This window comes from Delphinapterus leucas, chromosome 15, assembly GCF_059928025.1.
Source record: "Delphinapterus leucas isolate spDelLeu-1000000601 "Yukka" chromosome 15, BTC_Dleu_Yukka2, whole genome shotgun sequence".
NCBI lineage: Eukaryota > Metazoa > Chordata > Mammalia > Artiodactyla > Monodontidae > Delphinapterus > Delphinapterus leucas.
The window spans coordinates 7,573,352-7,589,542 of record NC_143143.1 but is presented as its reverse complement, the minus strand read 5'-3'; the positions used below and the strand labels follow the sequence as shown (position 1 = coordinate 7,589,542).

Here is a 16,191-nt window from a genome sequence, read left to right as displayed (position 1 = left end):
GGAACCATGTGGCCGACACACAGGGGCTGGCAGAGAGGAAGATAAAGGAGGCCGAGATCTTGAGCATATCATCGGCCCAAACGGAAGCAGCTCTTCCAGATTGTTGTGAGATTAATAGGTTCCTGTTATCGAAGCCTCTTTCAGCAATGTCATCTATTGTTTTCAGCCCAAGGTATTGTGAGGCACGGGAAAACATGCATAAGACACAGTCTCTGCCTCAAAGGGCTCCCAGGGACCTCCCAAGCTCCTCCCGCCCTGAGGCTCTGCTCTGGGTAATCAGCCCAGCACACAGATTTTGCAGCAGGCAGACTCTTAAGAAAACCGTAAAAGTATGCTTTAAAAAATTAGGCTAAGAAACAATAATCTTACAGAGACAGGGCTATACAGTCTGGAGCTTTGTCTTTATTTTTTGGCTGCACCACGTGGCATGTGGCATCTTAGTTCCCAGACCAGGGATCGAACCCGTGCCCCCCTGCCCCTGCGCTGGAAGTGCGGAGTCTTAACCCCTGGACCACCAGGGCAATCCCTGGAGCTCTTTCTTACCTCGGAAAACTCCCCTCACAGGTTGCCCCAGCTCAGGAAAGCTCTCCCCGCGGGGCTGGGCCCCACTCGGTCTCCACACAGCACCAGGGACAGACATAACTGTGCACTTGTTACTGTGCTGCCCTGACTACTGTTCCCCTCCCCAGCCCCGCCGTCATCTCTCCAAGTCAGGAACTGGTCTGTGCCCTCACCCACACTCTCCTGGGAGCCTCGGGGCCTCTGCATACAGGAGGGGGTGTACAAACGTTCATTTGGGGGAAAAGGGAGCTGGGCCTTGAAACCTCAGGAGCATCCCAATGGGGCCTGCTTGATGGGCCAGCATCAAGCCCAACCCAGTCCCTGTGACTCTCCTTGTGACCTTGAGCAAGTCATTTTGCCTCTCTGAGCCTCCATCTCCTCACTGCAAGTTTGCAGACCAGTTTAGAAGACAAGAACTTTGCTCCATAAAGATCTGTGCTCACAGCTCACCATCACGCACTCGCTGTGCACGATTTCAAAGTGTTCTGACAACTTTATCTCATTTCACCCTCCCGACATAGAGCCATCAATTCGGTAAGGCTTTTTCAAGGTTTCTTGAGCCCCTGAACGCTAGGCACTGGGAGTACAGAAGGGAGTAAGACAGCCCCCACCCTCCCCCAGCCCCCAGGCTAGAGGGCCAGGCAGACGATGAACAGGCTGACCACAGGATGAACACTGTGGGTCAGAAAGTGACAAATGCTAAGAATAAGATTAAGCGGGATAGGGCTTCCCGGGTGGTGCGGTGGTTGAGAATCCACCTGCCCATGCAGGGGACATGGGTTCGAGCCCTGGTCCGGGAAGATCCCCCATGCCGTAGAGCCTGTGCTCTAGAGCCCGCATGCCACAAATACTGAGCCCGTGTGCCACAACTGCTGGGCCCACGTGCCACAACTACTAGGCCTGTGCGCCTGGAGCCCGGGCTCTGCCGTGGGAGAAGCTCCCGCAATGAGAGGCCCGTGCACTGCAACGAGGAGTGGCCCCCACTCGCCGCAACTAGGGGAAGCCCACGTGCAGCAACAAAGACTCAACGCAGCTAAAAATAAATAAAATAAATAAATTTTAAAAAAAAGATTAAGTGGGATAAAGGCTGGAGAATTATGGGGTCTGAGGTAAGACAGACGCTAGAGCAGAGAACTGAATCATGTAAGGAGATCCAGCTTTTCCAGTTTCTCGGGGTGAAAGCAGTCGAGGCAAAAGGACAAGCAAATGTGAAGCTCCGAGGAGGGATGCAGCCTCCAGGCCAGCAAGGTCCGTGTGACCGGAGCCCAAGGAGCGAGGCAGCCCATGAAAGGCCACGGGGTCAGGAAGAGAACAGGGTCCAGGTCACATGAGACCTTGGTTGGCCGCAGAGAGAGGTGTGGACTTTTAGGTGAGATGGAAGCTTCTGGAAGATTTGGAGTAGGGTTGTGCCATGATCGGCCAGAAGGAACTGGAGGGGGACAGGAGGGACGTGGGGACACAAGTGAGGTGGCTGCTGCAAAAACAGTGCATCGTATGTGAAACCAGCGGAACTGGGACCTGAAAGCAGGATGCACGTGATACCCCAGGTCACCAGGGAGCAACCTACCACCCTCCTGCCCAGCCAGCAGCCAGAGACCACAAAGGGGGTACACCCCAGTTCTAACTCAGATATGTGTTACTGGTGAGGAAGTTAACAAATAACAATAACAGAAGTAGAAATGACAATTACATCAGAAATACAGAATTCCTTGAAAGAATGGGAATTAAATTTTCCTTAACAAAGCTCCTGCTGGCTAAGTTTTGAAGGCAGAGGGAAGGCTCGTGACAAATGCACGTCTGCTCTGATTGAACATTCTGTTCTCAGCTCCTGATGCCAAGGAGAGGGAGAGGCCTCCCTGAAAGGCCTGTAAACACCCACCCCAAAGACAAGACCCTGATGCTTCTGAAACATTATTCCTGTAATTTCTTAAGTCATAAAGCAAAGGGCAGTTGTGAAAATTAATGATCATTTAACATTTTTTCAGTTGAGGTCAGTAATTCAGTACTTAGCTCGTTTGGCTTTTCTTAAAGGTGCCTTATTGTATTTAGAAAATATAAAAACCTCAAGCTGTAATTTTGACATTAAGAAAGCCAGCCAACTGTTCCCTTCCTTCCAAGGTTTTTCAGTAAAGGGAATCCTGACAGTTCATTCTCTAAACCCAAATACAATACAATTGCACGTGTGTGTGCGCGCACATGCGTACGTGCTCTTTTTTGCTTCCACCTTGGGAGCTGACCGTGGGGTGCACCCAACACACGGGACTGTGGCTAAAGTTGAGGCATAAACTCTTCGTGTGCCTCAACTCCAAAGACAATATGAGTTTGCTGAAGTCAAATCCCATGTCTTGTAAAGAGCCACTTCCAAGCTTGGCTCCCCACTTGCAAAAAGCGAGACTGGTGGGGTCGGAACTGTGAGACAGGCATAGCCTTGCTTCTCAGTGGCCTGAATTCTGGGACCAATCAGCAGCTTCGCTGTTTGAAGGGCAGGGCAGCCCCTCCAACACTGAGCAGGATCCACACTGTCAGGTCCACTTATAGACCAGACTCCAAAGACCCTTCTTCTCAGAAGATGCTCCCAGGATCAGGAGGTGGTGACCCGGTCATCTGACGCTCCCTGATGATGAGAAAGGCAGGAGGTTCTTGGAATTCGGCTCCTGGGAGATGAGGGAGGGAGGGGAAGGGGGCGGGGGGTGTCTCTGTGCCCTCTGCTGAAAAGGAAAGGGGGTCAGCATCTTTTCTTCATTATGGATCCATTGGCCATCCCTCTAGCACAGCATTTAAAAGCAGTCCTTTAGGGACTTCCCTGATGGCACAGTGATTAACAATCCGCCTGCCAATGCAGGGGACACGGGTTCGATCCCTGGTCTGGGAAGATCCCACATGCTGTGGAGCAAGTAACTCTGTGCGCCACAACTACTGAGCCCACGCGCCTAGAGCCCGTGCTCCGCAACAAGAGAAGCCACTGCAATGAGAGGCCCGCACACTGCACGGAAGAGTAGCCACCACTCGCCACAACTAGAGAAAGCCCGCATGTAGCAACAAAGACCCAACACAGCCAAAAATAAAATATAAATAAATAAATAAATTTAAAATAAAATAAAATAAAAGCAGTCCTTTGCCTTCAATTTTTAATGGACGTATCCATTTACTTAGCCATTCCTCCTGCAGAATGAGTATATAAAAACACTTGTGTACCATGCGGACCCCAAGTTAAGAACCTCTACTACTAAAAAATGATGAAAATAGAAAATCACTATTTGGCCAACACCATAATAATAATTATGGCAAGCAAGAATCACCAATGGATGCTAAAATTACTGGGTGAAAATAGGATGAGGAACAGGACGTTTGTCTAGACTCAGATATCTCCCCACAAGATACTTATAAATGAAAAAGGGAGAAATAATTACACAACAGTGGAGAAACCTGGCAGACACCACCTTAATTAAGTGATCAAAGTTAACATCACCAGTATTGATTGATGTACCTCTTAATATGATGCCCTGAGAAAGGTACAACATGGCTTTTACAATCTCCTTGCCAAAAATGCATAACCTCCATCAAATAACTGGCCAGTACTTTCACAAGTGTTAAGGTCGTGAAAGACAAAGTAAGACTAAGAAATGGCCCCAGATTAGAGGAGACTAAGGAGATATGACAACTTAAATGAAAAATGGGAAAAAAAATAACAGAAAAATGATATTAGTGGGACAGTTGGTAAAATTTGAATAAGGTCTTAGTTTATAGTATTGCATTGTTGTTAATTTCTTGGCTTGGATAATTGTACTATGGTTATAGAAGATATTAATCTTTTTTTAAGATTCTTTTTTATGTGGACCATTTTTAAAGTCTTTATTGAATTTGTTACAATATTGCTTCTGTTTATGTTCTGGTTTTTTTGGCTGCAAGGCATGTGGGATCTTAGCTCCCCAACCGGGGATCGAACCCCACCCCCTGCATTGGAAGGCGAAGTCCCAACCACTGGACTGCCAGGGAAGCCCCAGAAGATATTAATCTTAGGGGTATGCTATAGACTCAATATTTGTGTCACCCCACTAAATTCATATGTTAAAACCTAATCCCCAGTGTAATGATATTTGGAGGTGGGGACTTTGGGAGGTGATTAGGTCATGAGGGTGGAGCCCTCATGAATGGGATTAGTGCCCTTATAAAAGAGACCCCAGGGAACTCCCTCATCTCCTCTGCCATGTGAAGATACATTGAGAAGAGGGCTGTCTGTGAACCAAGAAAAGAGCTCTCTCCAGACAATGAATCTGCCAGCACCTTGATCTTGGACTTCTCAGCCTCCAGAACTGTGAGAAATAAATGTTTGTTGTTTAAGCCACCCAGTCTACAGTGGTTTGATATAGCAGCCCAAACGGACTAAGACAGGGAAGCTGGGTGAAAGGAAAAGTTATGCAGAAACTCTGTTTACTATTTTTTGCAACACTTACGTAAATCTAAAATTGTTCCCAAAAAAAAGTTTGAAAAAAAAAAAAACTTGTAGGGACTTCCTTGGTGGTCCAGTGGTTAAGACTCCACGCTCCCAATGCAGGGGGTCCAGGTTCAATCCCTGGTCAGGGAACTAGATCCCACATGCATGCCGCAACTGAGGAGCCCACAAGCTGCAACTAAGGAGCCTGTCTGCCGCAACTAAGAACCAGTGCAACCAAATAAATAAATATTTTTTTAAAAACACTTGTAAAAGTATTAAAATATATATAATGATGCAATTGAAGCATGGTCTGGAATGGCTAAACTAGGAAACCACTTAAATATCCATCAATTGAGGACATGGGAAATAAATGATGATGCTTTTCTACAGTGGAATACTACACAGCTGTTAAAAATGAGGTGGCTCTATGGGAATATATTTCAAAATATTTTTCTGGGGGAAAAACAAGTTGTAGAACAAAATAACATCATTTAGTATTTGTTTAAGAAAATACATTTATAATCAGGGACATAGAGAAGAGACTGGTGGTTGCTAAGGGTGGTGGGCAGGGGATTGGGAGCTTGGGATTAGCAGATACAAACTGGTATATATAGAATGGATAAACAACAAGGTCCTACTGTATAGCACAGGGAACTATATTCAATATCCTGTGATAAACCATATGGAAAAGAACATGAAAAGAATGTATATATATGTATAACTGAGTCACTTTGCTGTACAGCAGAAATTAACACAACATTGTAATTCAACTGTACTTCAATAAAACATAAATTAAAAAAAAAAGAAAATATATTTACATATATACGTATAAGTGGAGAAAAAAGTCTGGAATGACATATTAATAATGGGATTATGGAGGTGGCATCGGGAGAGGAAAGAATGCTCATTTTTTACCTTATTCAGTTATTACCGAATGTTTGAACTTTTTCTGCAGTGAGTATGTATCACTATCTTCATAATAAAAACAAACAATAATAATTCTGGCCCAGGATCAGATTCTCTGCCACATTTGTGGGTCCCACTAATTCATGCTGCAGGCTGATTCTGGTGTCAGCTCCATGGTGAGCCCTACAGGGGACAGCACTGTGTGGGCACAGGCCCTGACTCATGCATGGGCTCATTCTCCATCTCTGGTGATGAAAACATATCCAACTCATGATGACCCTCTGATGGTTAATTTTATGTGTCAACTTGGTTGAGTGACAGTACCCAGATATTTGGTCAAATGCCGATGGATGTTGCCATGAAAGTATTTCTTTAGATGAGATTAACATCAAGGTGGTAAACTTTGAGTAAAGCAGATGACCCTCCATAATGTGGTGGGCCTCATCCAATCAGGTGAAGGCTTTCAGAAAAAGACTGACTTCCTCTGAGGAAGAGTAAATTCTGTCATCTGATTGCCTTCTGATTCCTTCTGAAACATCAGTTCTTCTCTGGGTCTCTGGCCCATTAGCCCATCCTGCAGCTTTTGGATGCGCCAACCTCTACCACCACATGAGCCAATTCCTTAAAAATCTCTCCATCTCCTATATATCTATCCAACACACACACACACACACACACACACACACACTTATTCTATTGGTTCTATTTCTCTGGAGAACCTTACCTAATACAGACCTCATGCAGTAAGTCCTTTCAGTGGAGGGCACAAAGTGCTCTCTTAACATAGAAGGGAAAGGGATTTGGAGTTTGAGGAGGGTGGTCCCAGGCAGAGATGAGGAAGGGTCTTTGAGGCAGAAACGCAGGGCTGGAGAGGTGTGGGGGTGAGGGTGTAAGGGAAGCCAGTCCCTGGAGCTGGAGCAGGGCCTGGAGGGGGAGAGGACAACGAGGCACTGCAAGGTGGGGTCTCAGAGACCCAGAAAGTCTGGTCATTCATTCAGAGCTCTCCCTGTGAATGCCGAGGAGCTGCTGAGGGCTGGGAGCAGAAGGCACTGGGGAGAGGAGCAAGACTGTGAAAAGGGCCGGGCTTGAGGGGGGCGTGGCTGTGGGGGCGGGCCTATGAGGGGGCGGGCCTTGAGAGGCGGGGCTTGTGGGGAGGTGTGTGAGGGGGCCTCACCTGGCCCTTCTGCTCATCAAATACCCACTGGATTGTGAGGACTCTTCCGTGTGGGGAGCATGTCCCTTTCATCTTTGCGCACGCACACCCCCCATGCCCCGTACACAAAAGGTGCTCCATAAATGCGTGTCCGACTCTGTTTCCGAGAGTCAACCCCCCTATCCCAGCAGCTGTGCGAGGGTTGGATTCATCCAAGGGAACAGACAGGCAAGGCAGAGCTGGTCAGCCCCGCGGCCTTTACCTCACGAGGTTGGCGCAGGGCCCGGGCCACCGGCAGCTCTGGTACACGCGCTGGACCACTGTCTCTGAGCCGTTCTGCACCTGGCAGGACACCGTCCGTGTCACCGTGTGATGGCACCAGTGCCTGTGGGGAGAGCAACAGTCAGGTCAGTCCTGCCTGTTCCTGAGGTGCCGACTGTGGATCAAAAGGCCGTGCGGGCCGAGGAGGGGCCCCTCCACAAGCCGGAGGGACGGTGCTCCTGGGTAAGGGGCCCACTGAGACCCTGCGTACCGGTCTAAGGGGAAGGGAGAGTACCCACACCCCCTAGCCATGAAGCCCCAGCATCAATTCAGTCTTCAAACACTCCGTGCGAAATCAGTGATAAAGGCTGTCCCCCTGTCAGGAAATCCCACTCTGGAGGGGAAGACGGTCGGCGAGATGAAGAGAACACACGGGAACACTGGCTCATAGGAACAACCACAGGATGAGCACAGGGAACCATGGGAACCCAGCAGGGCCCCCAACCCAGGTCCTAAGAAAGGCCAATCAGCTGAGAACTGAAAGGTCAGAGTCAGCAGACCCAAAGTGTGGGGGCAATGAGGGGGGACAGTTCACAGAGGAGAGAGCAGGGTGAGCAAGGGCACGTTGGCGAGACGGACTGCAGCTGCCCAGGGACCAGCGTGCAACTAGGCGTGGCCTGAGGCTGGAGGAAAGGGAGTAGCCAGGAGAAAGGAAGAGGCGGGGAACCTGCCAGAGGTGGGTCTTATGACATTGGTGGAGAGCCACTGAAGGACTGGGGGGTGGGCGCGGTGGGGAATGACTCAGATGGGTCTGATTTTAGAAAAGCCCCTCTGGTGCAGTGTGTAAGAGCTGAGGAGGCCTGAGCTGGGGCCTGCAGCGGGGAAGAGGGGACATGTGCAAACAATATGGTGATTGGATCAAGATGGCAGACACCTCCCCCTCCCATCTCCAGATCCTAGATATTGAAAATCTAAAAATAAGTCCCCACTGTGACATCGGCAAGATGGTGGGAGAGGAGGTCCCTTACTCAATACCCTTCAGTAACAGTAATTTGGCAGCCATTCTTGAACAAAAATGCCTTTGTGGGAGCTTTAGGATTTTTGCAAACTATTTATCTGATAAGGATTGATATCCAAAATATATAAGGAACTCATAAAACTCAATAGCAAAAAAATAGTAATAATAATCCAATAAAAATGGCCAAAAAATCTGAATAGACATTTTTCCAAAGAATACATATAAATGGCCAACAGGTATATGAAAAGGTGCTCAACATCACTAATCATCAGGGAAATGCAAATCAAAATAAGATATCACCTCACACTTGTTAGGATGGCTATTATCAAAAAGACATGAGACAACAAGAGTGGTTGAAGGTGTGGAGAAAAGGGAACCCTGGTACAGTGTTGGTAGGAATGTAAATTGGTGCAGTCATTATGGTAGGTTCCTCAAAAAATTAACAATAGAACTACCATATGATCCAGGAATCTCAATTCTGGGTATCTATCCAAAGGAAACAAAATCAGTATCCCAAAGAGATATCTGCACCTCCACGTTCAATGCAGCACTATTCACAACAGCCAAGATGGAAACAACCTAAGTGTCCATCTACAGATAAATGGATAAAGAAAATGTAATGTATATGTACAATGGAATACAATTATTCGACCACAAAAAAGAAGGTAATCCTACCAGTTGTGACAACATGGATGAACCTAGAGGACATTATGCTCAGTGAGTAAGTCAGACAGAGAAAGACAAATCTGTATGATCTCACTTATAAGTGGAGTCTGAAAATGTCAAACTCATAGAACCAGAGAGTAGAATAGTGGTTGCCAGGGGAGGGGGAATGGGAGAGATGGGGAGACGTTGGTCAAAGGATACAAACTTCCAGTTATAATATGAATAAGTTCTGGGGATCGAATGTACAGATTAGATCTGCACATAGTGATTATAATTCAAAATACCATATTGTATACTTGAAATTTGCTAAGAGAATAGATCTTAAGTGTTCTTACCACACACATAAAAAAGGTAGCTATGTGAGATGACAGATGTGTTAATAATCCATGGTAATCATTTCACGATGTATACGCAATTAAATCATCATGTTTTAAACCAAAAAAATCAAGTTGTACAACTTGAATAAACACTTCTTAAATTTGTCAATCGGAGCTCAATAAGCAGAAAATACAAATAAAGTAAAAAATAAGTCCCTAACAGCATTGGAAAACAAAAAGCAGTGGGCCAGATATTTTGAGGAATCCTTGAGAGACTGAAAAGCATATGGGAATAAATTGAAGGAGGAAGTACAGTCCAAAACACACAGGGAAGATTGGGGCTCAAGGTGGGTGCAACATAGGAGCAGCAGAGGTGACTGTCAAAGGACCATGGTAGAAGGAGCCAGACAGGTAGGACCAGGATCCCTATCCCTGCTGGTGTCAAGAATCAGGCATTGAACTCACTTGTTTTGTGGCAGGTGTGGTCAGAATGGGTGCCTCAAAGGCTGATGACCTCCAGAAGAAACAGGGACCCTCTCAAGGTCAGACAACTGAATTCTTGCACATTCTTTATCCTATACTACCAACCCTCCAAGAGGCAAAGCAGCAGTGAACAGAGAAACAGAGACAAACTAATGGAAAACCCCAAATGCCAACAATTGCAAATTTTTTAAGAAAAAAGGCCAACACCCTGAAAGAAAGGCACTGACTCAACAGATAATAAATCACACTTCAAGAAAAAACAATTAATGAAGCAAATAATGGAGACAGTTTTTTCAAGCACAATTAAAGTCCTTAAAGAGAGAGAATTTTTCACTCATAAGAAATATTATGAAATCAAAAAATTAGATATGTTAGAAATGAAATGTATGGCTGTGAAAATAAAAAGGCTCGACAGATGGGCTGAAAACACAGAACAGACAAAGCTAAGGAATGAGCTGATGAGCTGGAAATCTGAGCCGTGAACTTTCCAAGGATATACTGCAAAGGGACATAGAGATGGAAAATGTGTGAGAAAAGGTGAGGTACCTGGAGGACAGACCAAATTCCAGCATACATCTATTAGTAGCCCTGGAAGGGGAGATCAGAGAGAGCACAGGGAAGTATAGACTTAAAGCGATAATAAAGAATATTTTCCAGAGCTGAAGAAAGACATGAATTCTTTTGTGTGTGTGTGAATAATGTTTATTTTTTAATTGAGATATAGTTGATTTACAATGTTTCAGGTATATAGCAAAGTGATTCAGTTATACATACATATGCTTTTTCAGATTCTTTTCCATTATAGGTTATTACAAGATACTGAGTATAGTTCCCTGTGCCATACAGTAGGTCCTTGTTGTTTATCTATTTTATATATTGTAGTGTGTATCTATTAATCTCAGATTCCTAATTTATCCCTCCCCCCACCTTTCCCCTTTGGCAACCATAAGTTTGTTTTCTATGTCTGTCAGTCTATTTCTGTTTTGTAAATAAGTTCATTTGTATCATGTCTTTAGATTCCACACATAAGTGATATCCTATGATATTTGTAAAAGACATGAATTCTTAATTCAAAAGGGCCCACTGAGTGCTAAGCAAGATGAACAAAGACAGACATAATGCGGTGAAATTTCAGAACACTCAGAATGAAGAGAAAATACTAAACACTGAAGAAAGAAAAGAAAAAACAAATCACCTACAATAAACTGAAATTAGATTTCTTATGAGCAATATCAGAATTGGGAATATAGTGACACAACTGCTTCAAAGTTTTGAGGGGAAATATTTAGAAATATTTAGAATTCTATACCTGAACAAACTCTTCTTCAAAGGTGAAGGCAAAATAAAGACATTTTCAGATGCACAAGAACTCAGAAAGTTTATCAGTCACCTTTTCTGAAAGAATTACTAGAGGATGTATTCCAACAAACTAACGGACATAGGAGAGCATAGGAGGAATATATTAAACGTGAGGAGCAGTTACAAACAAAGAAACAATAATAAGATTTAAAAACAGCCTAGATCTAAAATCCAAGGTGATCTGAATATGGACAATGGCAAAGAGGGGACAGAAGGAACTAATATTTGCTGAGATTTTTGTCTTGTTTAAGGAAAAGATATAGAAACTGCAACTTTAGGTGCAGTAGATAAATATACAATTAAATTTTAAAATTTAAAAAAAAATTTTAATTTTAAGATAAATACTAGAAAGTGTAGGAAGAGGACATAAAACTGACAAACCATGAAAGAAAGAAGTAAAACAAAGAAGATTTGATTAACCCAACAGAATGCTAGAAAAGCAAGAAAGTAGCAACAGAAAACACAATAATTAGAAGACAATGAAATTAGAAAGGAGAAGAAAGGAATTAACAAAGATGGAAGCAGAAATTAATGAAATAGGGCTTCCCTGGTGGTGCAGTGGTTAAGAATCCACCCCCAAGCACAGGGGACACGGGTTCGCACCCTGGTCGGGGAAGATCCCACATGCCGTGGAGTAACTAAGCCCGTGCACCACAACTACTGAGCCTGTGCTCTACAGCCCTCAAGCCACAACTACTGAGCCCACGTGCTGCAACTACTGAAGCCCACGCACCTAGAGCCCGTGCTCCGCAACAAGAGAAGCCACCACAATGAGAAGCCCACGCACTGCAACCAAGAGTAGCCCCCGCTCGCCACAACTAGAGAAAGCCCGCGTGCAGCAACGAAGACCCAATGCAGCCAAAAATAAATAAAATTTTTTTAAAAAGAAATTAATGAAATAGATTACTTTCAAAAGTGAATCAACAAAATCAAACACAGGTCTAAAAAAAATCAAACAGACAAAACCTAGACAATTTTTAATGAGAAACAAACAAAAGACATAAGAAGACATTAAGAACAAGAAAAAAATCCCCATAGAGATTAGAAATTGTAAATAAATATTATGTCTGATCTTACATCAACATTTTTCAAAATGTTGACAATTGGACAATTTTCTAGGAGAATATATTGGCACAGTCAAAAATACCATGAGAGAACATGAAAAAGTAATCAAAAGTTGATCCCTCTCCCCAAAGGCATCAGGAGACCTGGTTCTGCCACCAGTCTGCTGTGTGACTTGAGCAAAGTGATGTTCCCTCTCTGAGCCTCAGTTAAATAAAAAAATTCTACCTCTCAAGGTTATTGTGAGGACTAAGTGAGCAGATCCATGTGGCACTACCTACCCCCAGGGGTCATGATTGATTACCTGGCTACTGAAACCCCACAACGTTCATACAAGTGTAAGGACTGTCCTTCCTATTTTGCAGATGGGAAAAGAAGTACTGAGAGATGAAACCTCACTGCCCATGGCTCAAATCAGAGGCCAAGCTGGGAAGGGAATCCAGCCTTCCTGCCCAGGCGGCCAGTAGGGTCCCACCTGTACAATACAAACCACTGCCTCTGCTAGTTACTCAGGGAAACTGGGCCTGGACCCCTCCTCCATCTCTACCAGGGAGCATCAGTACCACCTCGGGCATTCAGCATGAGTCTCTTCGGGATGAACTGCTGTCCAATCTAAGGACAATGCTCCACCCTGAGATCTGCCCCTGGCGATGTGGAACAGACAGAGTCCAGCCACCTCTGGGTCAGAGCTTTCTATAGGGAAATGAGCTATGAACTGGAAAACATTTTCAGATGCCTTGATTCATCATCTCCAGACATTTGATCTTTTAATGGGCTGTAAATGGTTTCCCAAAATTAAAACCTGGCCAAAAACAACGAAGAAGGCAGGCAGAGACAAGCAAAGAGGGCTCCGGGCCTTTTCAGATGGAATTCTAAACCCCATTCATCTCCAGGCACCCGCAGTTCCAGGGAATCTCGGTGTCAGGCACTCTGCTCCCATATACGGTCCCCCTTAGGATCCCCGTCTCCTGAGTACCATATCTATGTCTCCTGTTTTGTGGGTGGCATCACACCACCGCCCACCACCACCCCCACCCCTGACCATGGTGGGTGCACAATGATGGGTGAACAAGGCTGTAAGGGCTACAGGATGACTCCGCCCAGAGACAGGCTTGGCAGGAGAAGTACGTCCCTTCTGTGACCCTACTGGAAGGACTGACCCAGGGGCAGAGATTTGGGGAGTGGCAGGGCTGGTCTTCAAACTGCCTAAGAAGTAAGGGTGGCCTTAGCAGCCTTCATCAGGATGGGGCAGGACTGGCTTTATTTGGGGGCATCATCTCAGCGACCTCCCTTCATCATCTCCCCCCCAACCCTCCTCAGCTGAGCTCTCGTGGAGGGTCCAGGATGCGAAACTCACTCCCAGCCTTGGGGACGGATCTGCTCCCCTCCAGGTCCGTCTTATGAGGGGAGGCCCCGCTCCCTGATAGGGAAGAGAAGCTAACTTGGCCCTGCTCCACCACACCTGGGGGCTGCTCCTACAGCAGCTTTTGCCACGCTATGTGTCTGGCTCTGTGGCTTGGCCAAGCCGTGAAATCCTTAATTTAGAGTCCTTTGGGAAAACAAGTGCTAAGTGCTTTCAGGAAATCATGTCATGATGGAATGGAGGGGTCTTCAGGACACCGCCAGCCCATGCCCACCTCTGAACATAACTAACCAACCCATCTATTTCACCCGGGGGATGCCACCACATCAGCCCTTCTCCCCTTAACCCTGGGACCCCCTCCCGCACCGGCCCATGAGCCCCAGTTCTATCTGAGCTTTGCTTTGGGACCTGATCTCACCTTCCCCTCCACCCCCAGGACTCTGAGCCTGAACCAAGCCCGAGGGCTTTGACAGTGATCTCCCTCCCCAAGAGGACCACCCAGTCTGCCCCCATGTCACTGTCCCATGCTCTGCTCCACCCCAGTGTGGCATCACCTCAATGCTTCCTCTTGAACCCCAACATATGTGCCCCACTTGCATGGACACACATCCTCATAGCCCACGGAACACCTCAGGACACACCATTTCAATCCATCCACTACGGAGACCATCACTATCCAACACCTTCTCACTCCATCTTGGTGACCAGCACCAGTAAGTTCCCGGTCCCCTGACCCAGAACCCCCAGAGGCAAATCGCCACAGAACCCACATTTTCTCTCCCTTACTCTCCATGGCTGATCAGCCCCCACGTCAGGCAAGTCCTGCCTGCATCCCAGCCCTGGTCCCACAGTCCTGATTCCCACAGCCAGGCCCTTGCTGGTCGGCCAGCATCCGCCCTGTTTCCCTGCAATCTCCTCGAGGTGCCACCAGAGGGCGCTCCCTAAACCACAAATCTGGCCCTGTCACCCGGCCTCCGGAAACCCTTTCATAGCTCCCCATCCTCCACGGTTCCCACCCACCTCCCCGTTGTCACCTCCCACGACTCTCCATCTTGCCATTTATGCTGTCACTTTGTCCTCCCTGGCATGCCATCCCACCTTCTTTCACTCAGCCAACTCTTACCCTACCCGTCTCCATTCAGGCTCTGTCCCCTCCTGGAAGCCCTCCCTGACCCCCTGCTCCACAGGGCCCCCTGCATGCCTCTATCTTAACCCTCATCACACCTGATGACCACAGGCTCCGGACGACAGCAGGCCCCATAAAGGTGTGCTCATCTGACCCCAAGCCCCGCATCCCAGAGGGGCCTTTTCCCATCCACATTCACTCACTCTCTTACCAAAAACTGCTTCTCGGGCTCGGCACCGTGGGGTTTGCTCCTGTGGCTGCAGCCACCCACCTCAAGGTTGGGGGTGTCCTGTGTCAGGCCCCTCTCCACCTGGCCCTCACTGTTCTATTACCTGACCACACCTGCCTGACTCCTACAGAGGCCAATTCCAGGGGGGTTGCCTGCCAGCTTGGCTCAAGAAACTCTGTGAGAAATGAGGTTTGCAACCTAAAGGCCATGGCCAAGTGGATAGGCAATTCAGATGACGCTGAGGCCACACCCATGACAAAGAGCCCACAGGGCCTGGGCTGGTTCCCTGAGAGATGCAGGCGGAGGAGCCAGCTCCCAGCCCCTTCCAGGGACAGGAAGAACAACTCTGGTGCAAGCAGAATCGGCCTGCCAGGATCCTTACCATACAGAGACCCTCTTCTGTGGGCAGAGTCAGGCCCAGTACCCCAAGACCTTTTTTTTTTTTTTTTTGCGGTACGCGGGCCTCTCACTGCCGTGGCCCCTCCCGTTGCGGAGCACAGGCTCCGGACGCGCAGGCTCAGCGGCCATGGCTCACGGGCCCAGCCGCTCCGCGGCATGTGGGATCCTCCCGGACCGGGGCACGAACCCGTGTCCCCTGCATCGGCAGACGGACTCTCAACCACTGCGCCACCAGGGAAGCCCCCCAAAGACCTGTTTTACGGTTGGCAAAGCAGTTTCACATACTGTTATAGGCTGAATTGTGTCCCCCCTCACACACAAATCCATACACTGAAGCCCTAACCCCAACTACCTCAAAATCTGACTGTATTTGGAGATGGGGTCTTTAAAGAGATAATTACATTAAAGTGAGGGCCTTAGGGTGGGTTCTAATCCAATAGGACTGGTGTCATAAGAAGAGGAAGTTTGGGGGCTTCCCTGGTGGCGCAGTGGTTGAGAGTCCGCCTGCCGATGCAGGACACACGGGTTCTTGCCCCAGTCCGGGAAGATCCCACATGCCGCGGAGCGGCTGGTCCCGTGAGCCATGGCCGCTGAGCCTGCGCGTCCGGAGCCTGTGCTCCGCAACAGGAGAGGCCACAGCAGTGAGAGGCCCGCGTACTGCAAAAAAAAAAAAAAAAAAGAGGAAGTTTGGATTCGAATGTGAACAACACAGGGAGAAGGTGGCCATCTGAGAGGCCTCAGGAGAAAGCACCCTCGTCAGCACCTTGATCTTGGACTTCCAGCCTCCAGAACTTTAAGGAAATTAACTTCTGTTGTTTCAGCTGCCCCCTGTGTGGTACTTTGTTATGGCTGC

General features: G+C 47.3%; 1 protein-coding gene across 4 annotated transcripts in view; it reads right to left on the bottom strand.

Moving 5' to 3' along the window:
- Positions 1-16,191, bottom strand: part of COL26A1 (collagen type XXVI alpha 1 chain) — a 168,829-nt gene that overhangs the window by 117,811 nt on the left and 34,827 nt on the right. For all 4 annotated transcript variants that reach the window (XM_089895745.1, XM_089895746.1, XM_030763701.2 and 1 more), the window contains exon 2: positions 7,318-7,440. In XM_089895745.1, coding sequence (XP_089751871.1) covers positions 7,318-7,440 — 123 coding nt within the window. The remainder of the gene's footprint in view (positions 1-7,317; positions 7,441-16,191) is intronic.